The following is a 16506-nucleotide window of genomic DNA, read 5'->3' on the forward strand; positions in this document are numbered from 1 at the left end:
AACACTGCAGCACACACAGATAACAATGACAAAAGTTAACACCTAGAAAAACTTTTCTCCTTTATTAAATGTGGTAATGTAATACAGAGTTGGTTGATGCGAGCACACAAACACACACACACACACACACACACACACACACACACACACACACACGTACATATGCATAAAAACAGACAAGCTCAACTATAAGATAAAGAGAAAAAAGAGTAAGTGCATATCTTAAACAAAATGTACCTGGATTAGTTGTCACTATGGATTTTGAGATTATTGTTGCAGTCATGCAGTGCCTGTAACTGTCATAGCCAACTCTAATATCTGAAGCAAATATTACTGTAAAGGAAAATGCAATAGATTATTTTAGTTCATTGCTGCAAAAATAGCACAGTAATGATCAACCAGAATAAAATGATAAGACTTCTAAAATGGCTGCACACTGATCAACAGCTTAACTTTAGCTCTTCCTATGTGAAAACAGAAAATGAGAAAAGGGGGTGCCATTGAAACTTATTTGGGTAAAATTCAATTACTAGATCTTAAGTACAGTGCCTGGATGACAGCAAAGAACAAATTTGGAAAACCTGACAGAAAATCAACCAGAAAAAGTGCAGATAAAACAGTGCCTGTGAATGATTCTGCAGCTGTTCAGCAAAAAGTAGCACAAGCTCCAGATTTGGTTAAAGAGATGGTTTCCAGTAATTTAGAAGTAAAATAAATCAAATATACTCAGAGGTGATTACACTAAATTAAACATGGATGGAATGTATAAACTCAAATAACAAAAGGCTGGAAAAATAGAAGATGCTTTAACTAGGTATTCAGATGAACTGATAAAACTGCAAAAATCAAAGGTTGAAATGAAGTTGGCTGAGTATGAAGCTTCTAAAAAAAAAAGAACTGTTTCAAAAAATAGTACAGTTAGAAAACAAAGCGAGCAGAGAAAACCAGAGATTGTCTGCTGCATCAAAACAAATTGGACGGAACAGACTGTATTAATTTTATGAAAACACAAATAAGCAACTGGACTGGTGTTTCACAGCAGGATTTGTTAAATGAAAGGGCACACATGCATGCTCCAAACCTGGCTATGAGAAAGCAGTCAAGACCTATATTAGTAAAGATGCCATCATACCAGGAGAAAGAGTTGATCCTGTCAATACTGCAGCAGAAGGGCAAAGTATTAAAACTGAAGACAGCAGAGTGTTTACAGAAATTATAATTCACTGTACATCAGGCAGAAGAGAAGCAAATTTAACCCAACAATCAGGGAATGTTGAGAAGCAGGTGTGAGATTCAAGCTGTTGTATCCAGTGGTCTTCAGAGCATTTGTCCTAGAGGATCAAAGACATTTCTTGATGCAGAACAGGCTAAGGAGGAACAAATGAAGTTATGTCTTACCATAATGTTCCATCTGTGCTGTCGATCTTCACTTATCCTTGAAAATGGGCTTGGTTTCGAATTTCGGAACCAACTCAGTCGTTATTCCAGCTCGTGCCCTCAAGTTTGCATAATACAGTGACAGACAGAAAAATAACAGATCACAGACAATATCTGTAACCATAAGGAAATAAGAAACCTGAAAAGGGCAATGGAAAGGTGGGTGGGGATGTCAAGGATAAGTGAAGATTGACAACACAGATGGAACACTATGGTAAGAAGTCTCATGGAAGAATATTCCTGAGCACCATAAAACTAAATGATGCTCATCCCCTTGATACCATATCCAGTTTGCAATGAGTAATAAAGGCATGAGGAGATGCCCAAGTAGCCTCTGCACATCTATCATCTAAAGAAGCACTGGTGTGGAAGTCTGCAGAAGTGGCTATTGCTCTCGTAGAATGTGCTTTTATATGTACCCCCTTTCCCTTTTTTAAAAATCAAAAAGGCTCAACCGCCATAAGGGCCTGTAACTCAGAAACCCTTCTTGCAGAAGTAATGGCCAACAAAAAGCAGTCTTCCATGACAAGTATTTCAGTTCAGCAGTAGCTGCAGGCTCAAAAGGTTGTAGAGTAAGTTTCTCCAACACAAAATTGAGATCCCAAGCAGGAGTAGGAGCTCTACGTGGGGTCTTATATTCTTTGCCCTCTAAGAAATTGCTTGAACAAAGGATGTGAAAACAATGGTGGGTCACAATCATAGTGAGCTGAAATTGCTGCAGCATGAATCTTAATGGAAGAGAAAGACAAACCTTTGTCCAATAACTCAGTAAGATATTGAAGAGCCACACTCAAATTAGGCTCTGAAATCTCCAAATTCTTTGCTGCAGTCCAAAATAAAAATCTCTTCCATTTTCTCGTACACTTTCCTTGTACTAGGTCTTCTGGCTTCCATAATCACATTTAAAACTTGTTGAGGAAGTTGAGACCTGCTGTCTTTCAAAACAGAATATGCCAGGCTGTTAGATGAAGAGAGTGAAGCTTGACATTGAGCAGACGACCGTCCTTCTGAGACAACAGATGTGGAATCAAGGGTAAAGGCCATGGAGGCTTCTTTACCAGACTCCTCAGTAATGGGTACCAGTGCTGCCGAGGCCAATCTGGAGCTAATAAAATCATCCTTGGCTTGTCTTGTCTGACCTTTAGAAGCACCTTTGGAAGAAGAGGCAGAGGTGGAAACGCATACACATGAAGATTTTTCCAACTGAAAGAAAGAGCATCCACATTCCAAGCTGTGTGATGAAACCTCTTTGTGCAAAACTTTGGCAGCTGGTGGTTTAGTGGAGAAGCGAACAGATCTATGTCTGGAGTTCCCCAGGACACTGTCAACTTTTGAAATACATGAAGATCCAGTTTCACTCGTGGGGATCCATGATTTGTCTGCTTAACACATCTGCTAAGGAGTTCTGTGCTCGGCAGAAACCTTGCCTGAAGAGTTAGTTGCAAGCTTAAGCGCAGTCTCCCATAAAATCATTGCTTGCCTGCACAATGGGTAAGAATGTGTTCCCCTTGTTTGTTGATGTACCACATGACAGTTGTGTTGTCTGTTAGAATCAACACCTGCCCTGGAAGAAGTAACTCCTTGAAAGCCATTAATGCAAATTGGACTGCTAACATCTCCTTCATGTTGATATGTAGATGCTGTAGTCTGGCAGGCCACTTGTCTTGTATCCACTTTCCATTTAGATGAGCTCCCCAAGCAATGTCTGAGGCATCTGTCGTTAGAATTTGACTCGCCTCTGGCCGGGTCACAGAGAGTCCCTTGTTTAGGTGACATTCCTGAGCCCACCACAAAAATTCCTTTTGAATGCAAGGTATTATTTGAATGACAGTGTCCAAATCCTGGCAGTGCTGTGTCCATACATTTTTGAGATACCATTGTAGCTTCCTCATATGCAGTTTGGCATTGGGAAGCACCAGAATCTAAGATGCCATGAACCCTAAGGCTTGAAGGACTGTCCTTGCAGTCAGCCGGACTGAAGAGATAGTTGATGGAAGTAACTGGAAGATTCTTTTGTTTGTCCGGGGTTAAAAAGGCCATCTGGGCTGCTGTATTCAGTCTCACACCCAGAAAGCACATGTCTTGAGAGGGTACTAGACTGGACTTTATTTCGTTCACAGAATACCCTAGGCATCTTAGCACTGCTATGACATATTCCAAATGCTGTAGAAGGTCTTCCTTTTCTTGAGCCAGAATCAGGCAATCGTCCAAGTAAGGATAGATTTGAATTCCTTTTAGCCTGAAGTAAGCTATCACTGGAGCCAGAACCTTTGTGAATACTCTGGGCAGTAGATAAGCCAAAGGGCAATGCAGAGAACTGATAATGAGAATTTCCAGCTCAGCAGAAACTTTCTGCAACTTAGTCTTATAGGCACATGAAGGTAAGCTTCCTTGAGATCTAAAGTTACCATCCAGTGATCCTTGCCCAGCAGAGGTAAAAGCTGTTGTAACGTCAACATTTTGAACTTGGGAATGTCCAGATAAGTGTTGAGGATAGATAAATCCAAAATTGGTCTCCACGTGTTCCCCTTCTTGGTACTAGGAACAGGCGAGAATAAAATCCTAGGCCCCTTTCTGGCACAGGAACCGGCTGAATGGCCCCTATTTGGAGTAACTGAGAAATTTGCTTGTGAGCCTCTTGTCTTTGCAGAGGAGGAATGTCTGGCATGCCTTTGAAAGGAGGCAAGGTATGGAAATAAAACCTGTAACCGTGGTGAATGATATCCAGAACCCATTTGTCTTGGGTAATTAAATCCCAATTTTCTTTGAAAAGAGACAGTCTTCCTCCTAGAGGTGCTGCCAGGCGAGAAGGTACTGGCAGCTGTAAAGGCAGGTCATTGGGTCTGCTTACGAAAGGACTGACCCCTGCCCTCACCAGAAGTCTGAGCAGGTGAACTCCTGTCCTGGGCCTAAAAGCACCTTGAGCTCTGCCCCTACCACGTCTAGACCTACCCCTAGACTGGGAATCATAAGCAGGATAAGTCCATCCCTTAGCAGGCCAATTTCTACTAAACTTCGGAGGCTGCACCTGCAAAAATCCTTAACAGTTTGCATAGACTTAGCCTTGTCCTCCATCTTCTTTAAAACTGCTTCCACAGGCGAACCAAACAACACATCAGACTGTAAAGGAGCATCCAAAATCCTTGTCTTAACATGCTCAGCTAAGTTCTGATCTCTCAACCAGGCGTGCCTACGAAGAACAGAACCAGTGGCAGCCACCCTGGAGGAGGCCTGCACAGCATCAAAACCACATTGCAAGGAATGTTTACCCACTTGTTCAGACACATGAACTAAATCCTGCAACTCTTTACACTCAATACCTTCCAGAGCATCACCTTAGATTTCAACTGTGAAAGAAGATAATTCTGATATTTTAACATGTGAAACTGACAATTCAACGCCCTCATGGCTAAAGTGGAAGAAGTATACACTTTCTTTCCCCATCTATCCAAAGCCCTTGCCTCTTTATCAGGAGGGACAGGATTTTTAACAACTGAGGCCTTCACACCTTTAGGCCCCTGAGAGACAGTTTCGGGTCTGCCCTAGGACTCTTAAAAGATACTTATGAGCTTCAGGCACCCTATAATACCTATCCGGTTTAACTGGGGCAGGAGGCAAGAATCAGTTCAAGGAAGCCTCTGCAAAAACATCTTCCACCACATTCAAAACAGGAGGTATAGCTAAAGGCCTGTGCTGGGGTAAAACAAGAATTCCCTAAGCCTTTTCCTGGAATCAGAGAAATCTTGACCTTCCCATTTAAAATGCTCCCTCATGGAATGCAGAGTCTCTGAAAATGAAAAATCCTCAGGAGGAAGCTGAAGGAGTAGAATCATCCACATCAGAATCAGAATAAGGAGGGTACTCCTGCAAGTCTTCAGCCGAAGACTCAGAAGCCTCGAGCATTGCTCAAAACTCTCAAACTCAGATTCCACCCTAGGCCTCTTATCGGGAGGGCATAGAACCCCTTATCATAGTAATCAAATCCTCTGCCATTTTAAGCATATGTTTCTTAGGCAAAGACCCTGAAGTACTAGGAGAAACCCCACTGAAGCAAAACTCGGCCTGCCCTCAAAGAAGCCTTGGAAACAGAAGGGAGGCTCTGACCACCTTAGGAAGAGAGGGAAGAACAGCCACCTGAGAAGCCCCTCAGCCTGGCCTACTTCCTGAGAGGCTACATCCTGTAACAGTAAAGTCTCTCCCTGAGACTCCAAAGAAACACCTGGCAAAACCTCCGGCTCCACTGAGCCCTCTAAAGAACCGGCGTCTGGGACTGTCGGTTCCTCCACTCTAGGCTTTGCTGTTTTGTCCTTGCGTTTTTAGCGAAGCCGGCGTCGGAGCATCCGACGGCATTTTATAATTACAACGCTTCCCAAACACTAACCTGGCACAGTCTAACCTTCTCTTAATAGTGCGTTTGTTAAATCTAGCACAAGAGCGGCATCCAACAACGTCGTGCTCAGGGCCTAAACAAGGTATACACAAAGTATGGTAATCCCTATGAGGTATCTGTTTCCCACAAGAAATACAGTTATTCACTTTTTCTGACATCCGGTTAAATACTGAGACAAGAAAAACCAAAATATTCTAGCGGGTACTTAGCCAACTTTGATTCGGTCTGAAACTCTGGCTTCAGAAACTTTCAGAACGCCAACCTGCACTCGCAAAATTGCTTCTGCATCGGACCATGCGGCAAAAAAGACTGAGGATATGGCGTCGGTCATGCGCATTAGTACCCTGACGTACTGACGTCAGTCTAATGCGCCCTGACCAACGTCAGCCATATACTTTGGTATTCGGGCCGACTGGACAGCGGACTACCCAATAGTTAGGACTGCAGCAATGTGGAATGAAGAACATCTGCAAAAATCAAAGGTTGAAATGAAGTTGGCTGAGTATGAAGCTTCTAAAAAAAAAAGAACTGTTTCAAAAAATAGTACAGTTAGAAAACAAAGCGAGCAGAGAAAACCAGAGATTGTCTGCTGCATCAAAACAAATTGGACGGAACAGACTGTATTAATTTTATGAAAACACAAATAAGCAACTGGACTGGTGTTTCACAGCAGGATTTGTTAAATGAAAGGGCACACATGCATGCTCCAAACCTGGCTATGAGAAAGCAGTCAAGACCTATATTAGTAAAGATGCCATCATACCAGGAGAAAGAGTTGATCCTGTCAATACTGCAGCAGAAGGGCAAAGTATTAAAACTGAAGACAGCAGAGTGTTTACAGAAATTATAATTCACTGTACATCAGGCAGAAGAGAAGCAAATTTAACCCAACAATCAGGGAATGTTGAGAAGCAGGTGTGAGATTCAAGCTGTTGTATCCAGTGGTCTTCAGAGCATTTGTCCTAGAGGATCAAAGACATTTCTTGATGCAGAACAGGCTAAGGAGGAACAAATGAAGTTATGTCTTACCATAATGTTCCATCTGTGCTGTCGATCTTCACTTATCCTTGAAAATGGGCTTGGTTTCGAATTTCGGAACCAACTCAGTCGTTATTCCAGCTCGTGCCCTCAAGTTTGCATAATACAGTGACAGACAGAAAAATAACAGATCACAGACAATATCTGTAACCATAAGGAAATAAGAAACCTGAAAAGGGCAATGGAAAGGTGGGTGGGGATGTCAAGGATAAGTGAAGATTGACAACACAGATGGAACACTATGGTATGAAGTCTCATGGAAGAATATTCCTGAGCACCATAAAACTAAATGATGCTCATCCCCTTGATACCATATCCAGTTTGCAATGAGTAATAAAGGCATGAGGAGATGCCCAAGTAGCCTCTGCACATCTATCATCTAAAGAAGCACTGGTGTGGAAGTCTGCAGAAGTGGCTATTGCTCTCGTAGAATGTGCTTTTATATGTCCCAGCAGTTGCACTGTTTGTTATAAATGAAGGTTATACAATCTTTGAGCCATTTCGCCAAAGTAACCTTAGAAACTGGTTTGCCCAGAGCAGTGGGAGAAAAGAAAACAAACAGCTGATCAGATTTTCTGAATTCTCTTGTTCTGTGAAGGTAAAAATGTAACTGCCTGTAAACATCTAGCATATGGAGGCAATATTTACATATATTTGAAAATTCTGGGAAGAATATGGGAAGATGTATAGTTTGACTGATATGTACATCAGAAACCGCCTTTGGTAAAAAGGAAGGATTTGTTCTTAAAGCCACTCTATCTTTATGGAAGGTCAGGTGAGGGGGGTTGCAAGATCAAGTGTGTAATTCCAAAATTCTCCTAGCAGAGGTAATAACGATGAAAATAAGGTCTTTCAAGATAAGTACTTCAGTTCACAACTTGCTGACGGTTCAAAACGGGAAGCAATTAAAGATTGTAACTGTAGGGTGAGGTCACAAGGTGCAGTGGGATCCTGGAATGGAGGTCTGAGCAGTAATGTCCATTTCAGAAAGGATTTACAAAGCTTGTGGGATATTAGAGCATAACTATTTACACCATTATGAAAATTTAATATTGCAGTTAGATGTACAAAATAGTAAAAGATGAAGCACCTGCATCGAAAAGCGATGCTAAAATTTCCAATACTTTACGAACTGGTGCAGAATATGGATCAAGATTATTGTCTGTTGCCCATTTTGAAAATGTTTGCCACTTGCTGCTGTATAATCATCCAGTAGAAAGTTTGTGACAGGCTAGGACAATTTGCTGAACAGGGCAGCAAGGGTAGCATGCCTGGCTATCATGGGAACTGGAGAAGCCACGCAGTGAGCTTGAGATTGTGAAGGTTCTGGTGAATTAGTCCATCCAGATGGGACAGCAAATCTGGATCTGGGTCCAGTATCCAAGGTTTCTGAAGTAGGTGAGGCCAAAGATAGGGAAACCATATTTGTCAAGGCCAAAATGGGTCAATGAGAATGATTCCGTTTAATGACGTTTTGGCTTTCTTCAGAAACTGAGGTCTCTCTACGACTCCCCCAGGAGGTGCATAGACCAAAGTAGCAGCTGCACTTTTTGTTCAGGGGGGACGCAAATAGATCACAGCACTGCTGGCCCCATTGACAGAATATCTTTTCTGCCATCAAAGGGTTGACAGACCACTCGTGAGGCATTAGAATGCACCTGCTCAATTTCTCCACAACCATGCTGAAGCTCCCTGGAATGTGTGCTGCAACAAGAAAGCAGCTGGATGGAACTGCCCACTGCCATAGCCTAAGAGCTTCTCAACAAAGGGGATAAGATCTGATTCCCCCTTGCTTGTTGATGTACCAAACCAGTGACATGTTGTCTGACTGGATTGCAATCATTCCCGAGGGAAGGACTTCTTGGAATGCTTGCAGCACTAAAAATACTGCCCTCATCTCTAGAACATTTATATGCAAATTGGCCTCCAAATGGGACCAAGTGCCTTGGACTGTGCTTCCCAGATAATGCCCCCTACCCTATCCGGGAAGCATCCATGGTCACTATGGCTTGGGGTGGAGGAAGAAAAAATGGATGGCCCGTTAGAATCTCTTTGGAATGAAACCACCAACTCAGGTCCTTCTTGCATAAATTAGTGATTAGAAGTTGATGAGACAGAGGATGGGTCAACAGTGTCTACTGTGACTCTAGAAGCCACTGTAGAATTTGCATATGAAACCTGGCAAGATGAACCAAGGTGATGGAAGCTGCCATAGAACCTACAGCCTGTAATAACAGTCTTGCAGTCATTGTTCTGTTGTGAATGATCTGGTTGACTTGGTGTCTTATTCTCTGAAGCCTTTCTTGGAGGAGATAAGCAATGCAGGTATTTGTATCTAATACTACGCCAATGAACTCTAAATGTCGAGCTGGTTCTAAATGAGATTTTTCATAGTTTACTGTGATTCCCAGTAACGAGAACATTTGAAGGACACAGTCCCGTGCCAGTAGTAGCAGATGAATGGTGGTTGCAGTAATGAGCCAGTCATCTAAATACGTAAACACCCAGAATCTGTCAGTCTGAAGAGGGCTGCTACCACTGCCATGCACACCGTGTGGGATGTGGTCGTGACCAAAGGACAGGATTCTAAACTGATAAAGACTGGTTCCCAGTCAGAAGTGTAGAAATCTTCAGAAGAGTTTGTCTATTTTTTTGTAATAATAAGCATTCTGAAGATCTACAGAGCACATTCAATCATCTTTTCCTAAAAATGGAAGTATGGACTGAACTGTGACCATCTGGAATGTGGTATTTAGAACCAATTTGTTCAACACACTGAAATCCAAAATCGGTCCCCAGTCCCATTTTCTTTGGCACTAAAAAAAATCTTGAGTAAAATCCATATCCTATCTGGTCTGGTGGGACTGTTTGGCTGACTCTTTTGTTGAGCAGTTTTTGTATTTCTAAAACTGCTGCATCCTTATGACTGGGTGGAACATCTGGGAATATTTTTGGATGATTGGGATAATTTGAAAAGGGAATGTTGTAACCTCTGGATATAATCCTCTGCAACTAAATATCAGATGTTATTTGAAGCCAGTCAGGGGGGTTCAGGGATAAGCATGCCCTGACTGCCTCCAGAGGACAGCAATCTGGCCTCTGTTCAGGAGTGTTGATAGAAGTTACCAGGGAACGAATCCTTGGAACCCTGATTATGTGGGCCACCTCTGAAACTAGCACAGCATCTTCCATTGCAACTCCCCCCTCTTCCCCAGGCAGAGTCACTGCCACGTGAGTCCTGGAAAGGCCCTTGGGACTTTTTGAACCATAGTTTCCCACTCCTCTAGTTCCTGGAATAGGGCCTTTAAGGAGTGGAAAAACGTATGCCCATGGCAGATAGGGTCTTTCCATCCTTCTCACATCTGGCAAGGGTATCTTTAATTTCAGAGCCAGAAAGGGGTGTTCCGCCAAAAGGAGCATTGACGAAAGAAGACTTAAATGGCTCAACAAATTCACATAAGCGCATCCAGACGTGTCACCGTACGGCTATGTCTGAACTCGCTGCAATAGTCATCCCTTCAGCTGCATGTGCAACCGCCCTTTGAGGGATAAAATTAGTGAGTATAGGAGATGAAAGAAGTGCTTTGGCCAGACATACACAGTTGACAGGAAGTGAGCATAGTTTTGGCTTTTCTGTGTTGCAAGTTATGTATGCAGATGGAAGATTGGGAGATATAAGGAATTCTACAGAGATGGCTGAGCAAAGCTGGATTATCCGGCTGCAAGCAGATAAGGGTTTTGGATTAAATTAGGTATTTGGCCTTAAACCATTTCTTAAAAATCGGAAATTAATGCATTGAAAGTAGGTTATGTGATGAACTGTCGTAGTTAGAGGTCTGCTGAAATTAATGGTTTACAATGTCATTTTTGTTTTTGTAATATTTTTGTATATTTTTTATGTTTTATGTTTTAGGTTATTTAGTTTGCATATTTAGATATTGTGTTTAATGGTTAGGTTGGATTATGTATTGTATAGTTTTACTGTGAGGATGTTTTTGAATTTGCAGATTTTCTGTGTGCATGCTAAATGTTCTTCATGCCCTTGACTTAATTGGTTACTAAGGTTTTTAATTGCTTAATGGGTGATGTTTTGGATATATTCTGAGTGAGGCTGTACTGTTTTTTAACAGTCTGAGGAAGCATGGTGGATCCATGTGAAAGTGCATACTGAATTTTAACTTAAGAAAATTGTATATGTTCTGAGCCGTGTTTGTCACCTTCGGTTTATTTTTATAGTTATGTGTGTTACGGAGGTAACTTCATCTCCGGTGGTGAATTTGTGTTTCTGTGCATGTGCCATGAGCCTTATGGACAAATTACAAATCGACTCAAGGGTTGCCAGCTGGGAAGCTATCCTGTCCTGCAGTCCCTCAGCTACAGCTCCTGATAGAGTGTCTGAAATTTCCTTTATCAGGTCTCACTGGAGTCTCGTGATGTGTGCCATATAGTTCAAGGACCTGAGCACATACGAGCTTCCCAAATCTATCCATAGTCCAAGAATCCTTGTTAGGAGGATGGATAGTGGGACTCTCGTCTGCGAGTTCCTTCTTGGTGGCTGCTGCAACCACCATAGCATCGACTTGAATACCTTCAGACCAATGTCGCTGATCCTCCAGGGCTGACAAAATTTGGTCTGGTCTCTTAGGGATTGGCTTGATGGAATCCAGAATCTTCCATGCCCATTGATCAATCAGTTTAATTATATCCTCAGTGAGCGAAGAGATCCAAGAAGTAGAAGGTCGGGCACAGAAAGCCTGCAGGTATACCAACTCCATGGAAGAAAGTTGATGGGATGTCCAGCAACTCCCTCTGCTTTATGAGTTCTAAAATGTCTCCAAATGACTGGAGGTGACCTTGGGGAACCTTCCCCTTCACTGAAATTGGTATCTTCTGTGTAAGAGTCTTTAAGGGAGTCCAAATGCTTCCTCTTGCACTTTCTCTTCATGAGTACCTCTTCGGTGGGATGTGCCAGAGACTTATCTGAAGAGGACATAACTACTGCTGTAGTATCCTGAGGCTTCTGTGTCCTCTGTCCCTAGGACTAGGTTGCTGGACCGACAAAGATGGCATAGGCTGTGAGCCTACAATGGACAAGGCCCTCTCCATAACTTGGAAGGCAGTTCCCCCCATAGAGGGATGGGAGCCCAGAACTGAGACAGACTCCCTTGGGACCATGGTCACACCCCGCACTGAGGAAGCTACCTCCAAAGCCAAAGTCAGAGCCGAGCTTACGTGTGCCAAAGCCCCAAGAAGCATGGACAGCTCAGAAAAAAAGGAGTGGAACCACACCCCCCGGGACTGACAACAAAGCTTCAGCCCCAGGAGGTCTCCAGTTCTGACAGAACCAAAGAGTTCAAGGCTGTGAGCAGTGCCAGAGACGCAGGTCTGTTTCGTACCAAAGCAGTCTAAACCAGGGCTTTCGGTGCCAGGAGCTCTAAAATCACAACTGGAGTCAGAGGAGGAATAATTGTTGGTTTATGTGTTTGTAGTGTTCCACAACAAGGGAGGCTTGGAACTGAAGTGGAGGAAAATCCCCTCGCCGCCAGTTGCTGATCCACCAGCCTCAGAACATCAGACTCCATGAGACTCTTAGTTGAATGGACTGAAGAGACTGCTGGGGACCAAGGTCTGCCAAAAATGGACTCAGAGGTCTATCTGCACATGGATCAATAGAAGGAGACTATCTTGTCCATGGAAGATCCTTAAAATAATACTACTGTGGTTCATAGGTTGGTACTACGCTATCAGCCTAAGGGCCTATACAAGCCTAGCCATAACAATTCCCTGGATATTTCTTCCCACAATATTTACTTCCCTGGACTCCTGTCTAGAAGGGCGACTGACGTGATCCCTGGGGTGAATTTCATATCTCCCATCCGATCATCAAAGTTCCTTTTGAAGAGGGCCAAGGAGGCCCTCTGCTTGACATGTATGGGCAGTCTATTCCAGAGTATGGGAAGTCTCTGGGTCAGGAACCTATCCCTCCAGCATGTTTTGTTCATTGTGATGACAAGCTTTAGATCCCTGGAGCATGCGAGCCTGAGAGACTGGGATTTTTTTTTAAGTGGAGCTTGTCCAAAAGCTCAGGGTTTGACATGGCCTTGTATGTTAAGCAGAGCTTGCCTCTGAGTAGACGATATGCCACAGAGTATAGCTGGAGTTTTTTTAGACAGGCAGCATAGGGCATCTGCTTTAGGCCTGTGTTTTTTTAGTGAGGTATTTCTGCAGCCTTTCCAGCTGTTGCAGATGTCTTGTGAGGTACATACCAAATGGGGCACTGTACTCTATAATGGGTCTAATGAGGGATGAGTACAGTGGGACAATGACCTCCTTTTTTCTGGATGAAAAGCCCTTGATGATGAGGTGTGCCACATAGAAGGATTTACTGACTATTGTGGCGATGCGGTTATCGAAGGTGAGACCACTGTCCACCTGTGTCCCTAAGTCTCTCATCACACTTTCGGTGTTTAGTGTACTGCCATCTATGTGGTAATTCATGGGTACGTATTTCTTCCCAAAGGGGATAACTATACATTTCTTGGCATTAAGCTTAAGCCCATGGCTCTGGCACCAAGCATCCATTTCTGTAAGGCCCTTTTGTAGAATATCCAAAGCATTTGGGGATTCAATAATGGCTCCCAGTTTGCAGTCATCTGCGAACTTTATTAGCTACAGTCCCTTAGTGTTGGCCTGTAGAAGATGCCAAACAAGAGCGGTCCCAGGACTAAACCCTGAGGTGCTTCACTTCTCACTTGTCTGGAGCTGGATTTGGAGTCGGCTACTTTAACAGTCTGGGTTTGTCAGTAAGACATTTGGCAACCCATTGAGTGATGTAGGGATTTATGCCCAGCTTAGTAAGTTTATCTATGATTCCAGAGTGGGGAATGGTGTCGAAGGCCTTGGCGAGGTCCAGATAGGCTGTGGGGACCACCCTACCCTCATCCACAGCTCTGGAGACTGATCTGAAGAAGTCAATCAGGTTCAGGAGACAAGATCGGCCCTTCACAAACCCAAACTCAGTGGGGTCCAGTGTATGAAAGTTGCCAATGTCTTTGTTTATAAGTTCCATGATAATGCGTTCCATGCCCTTGCAGGTCAGGCTCGTCAGACTGATGGGACGGTAGTTCCCGGCATTCAAGGTGGATCCCCCCCTTGTGGAATGGGATAACTGTAGCTGTGTGCCACTCAGTGGGCCACGAAGCCTGAGGTGAAGCTATGATTAAACATGACACTTAGGTGAGGTGCCAGTTCATTTTGTAGTTCATGTAGTACACAGCCTGGAATGTCATCTGGTCCCATGGATGCTATATTCTTAGCTTTGGAGAGTGCAGTTCCTACCTGTGTGGCCGTGATTACTGGAATTTGGCAATCCTTTGGTATTAAGATGGGCCCTTTAGGGGGTGAGAGGGGAGTGAAGTTGGCACTAAATCGATCTGCCAAGATATTGGCAATATCCTTGGGATCAGTATATTTAATGCCATTCTGTTGTATCTCAGAGCAGATCTGAGCATTGCCATTTAGATTCTTGACATAACTATAGAATGCCTTGTGGTTGTCTTCGGAATATTTAGCAATTTTATTTTCGTAACTAGCTTTAGAGGATTTTATGAGGGATCTCAGTTTCTTACTGAGGCTGGTAAGGGAGTTTTTTGCATCCTGGGATTTTCCTCTTTTCTGCAACAGTTTCTTCCTTCTGTTGTATAGTTTGTTTATGGCAGGGGACCACCAGATTGGCGTCCGTTTTTTGGAGGAGAGAGTCTTGGTTCTATTTGTGATGGCACGATTCATGCAAGAGTGGATGTGCTCAAACAGTGCCTTAGTGTAGGATTTGGCAGTCGAACTTTCAGCTCCCATCTGCATGGGTATTGTGAAGTTTGTCACTTCTGACTTGAGTAGGATGAAGTTGGCTTTGGAGAAGTTTTTTATGGAGGTTTCCTTTCTGGGGGGGGTGGAGGTGGGATGTGGATGGCAAGGGTGATTTGCTTATGGTCAGACCTGACCAATGAGGGGGTGACCACTAGTGTGGAGCATCTATCTCCCATGCTGGTAATGACTAGGTCTAGGATACTGGAGCCCCTGGTGGGATAATGGACTAGTTGATCCAGGGCTTTGGAATTTATGAATTCCAAGAACTGTTGGGAAAAAGTGTTGGTACCCGAGTAGTTTTCCTAGTTAATGGCAGGATAGTTGAAATCACCCAGTATTAGGGTGTTTGGTTGTATCTTAATATTTTCCAGTATGTTTAGAAAGGTGTAATGAGAATCTTGGGGCATGGTGGGGGATCTGTAGCAAGCTACAATTTGGATTGCAGTCTTACCTAGTGTTAGTTGTACCTGGAGAATTTCAGATGCATTGTGTTGGGCAACTAGCCTGGAGGTGTGAATATCCTTGGTGAATATGGACACTCCTACACCTTTAGTGCTTTGGTCTTGGTTTGGTGGCCGAAATGTGTGGTAAGAGTTGCAGCCTGGTATTGCAGGGGTGCTCTCTGCAGCCTTCAGCCAGGTCTCAGTTACTGCACAGATATCGATGTTCTCCATTTTTTGGAGTGCTTCGAGAGAGTGCATTTTGAGGTTTAGACTTCTAGCATTGAGTAGCATTACCTTCAGATTTTGCATGCTTGTATCTGTTATGGTGGTAGTTTTGTCCTTTGAACCTTGCCTAAAAAAAGGCACTATAGGGGTGGCAAGAGCTTTAGCCAGTAACCTGAATCCCAGGGGTGACAGGTGCAGACCATCATGGTTTGTTGATCATGCCGTCCCAGGTAGACAGATACTGGATCCCCTTAGAATGACACCAGAAGCTTACCCAATTATTGAAGTCAATCATTTTGTCCTTATACTGTGGTAGCATTCTGGGCAAAGGCAGGATGCTACTCGGGGCTAGCCTAGGCCACATGATCTGAGAGCTCTTGCATGTCTCTTTTCATGTAGTTCAGGGAGGTACAATGAGAGAGTCATATTTGTACATGTTGAGGAGTGGCTTGAGTGCATGCATTATGTGGCGGATCCTGGCACCCGACAGGCAGCTGACTGTAATGTTCTCCTTGTTCAGCCTGGTTGAGTGGGACATCAGTATGCCTGACTATAGAGTCACCTATGACTAAAGTGTTGGGTACATTGTCTTGCCTTAGGGGCTGTTGTTGGGTGGCACATTGGTGTTGTGAGCTATGTGTCACTTTGGTTATGACTGGTGTTTGCATTTCAGTTTCGGAGGTCTTTGTTGCTTGGGCAGGTTAATGTTAAGGGCCTCCACATATGTGAGTTTAGTGTTGCTATGTGTGGGTGTTGATGGTGTGGGTTTTTAAGGGCTATGTGTTGCTTGCGGTGTAGTGCAGGTGTTAACCTTCTCTTGACTGTCTAGCACAATCTTGGCTGGCGAGAGCTTTGCTTCCAGTTTGGCTATGTAAGTGCATCTCTCGCAGGTTGTAGTGCTGGGTGGTAGGAGGAGAGGGTTGTCTGTGTACATGAGGCAGTTGCTGCATTGCCCCAGTATCCCCAGACTCACCAGGTGGACAGGAGAAATCACCAGAAGCTGACCCTTGGACATGCCGGTTTAGGTGCTTTTTTTGTAAGGTACAAGAGCTGTTTTCCCTTACCTTTGCAAGGTACTTTGCAATTATAGGCTGTTTAGTGCCTATG

General features: G+C 43.7%; 1 protein-coding gene across 1 annotated transcript in view; it reads right to left on the reverse strand.

Annotated features, from left to right (window-relative positions):
• Positions 1 to 16506, reverse strand: part of MEIOB (meiosis specific with OB-fold) — a 1518339-nt gene that overhangs the window by 652688 nt on the left and 849145 nt on the right. The window contains exon 8 of the mRNA XM_044088948.1: positions 238 to 333. Coding sequence (XP_043944883.1) covers positions 238 to 333 — 96 coding nt within the window. The remainder of the gene's footprint in view (positions 1 to 237; positions 334 to 16506) is intronic.

Source organism: Protopterus annectens, chromosome 12.part0, assembly GCF_019279795.1.
Source record: "Protopterus annectens isolate FY-2018-M chromosome 12.part0, PAN1.0, whole genome shotgun sequence".
In the NCBI taxonomy this organism is placed as follows: domain Eukaryota; kingdom Metazoa; phylum Chordata; order Ceratodontiformes; family Protopteridae; genus Protopterus; species Protopterus annectens.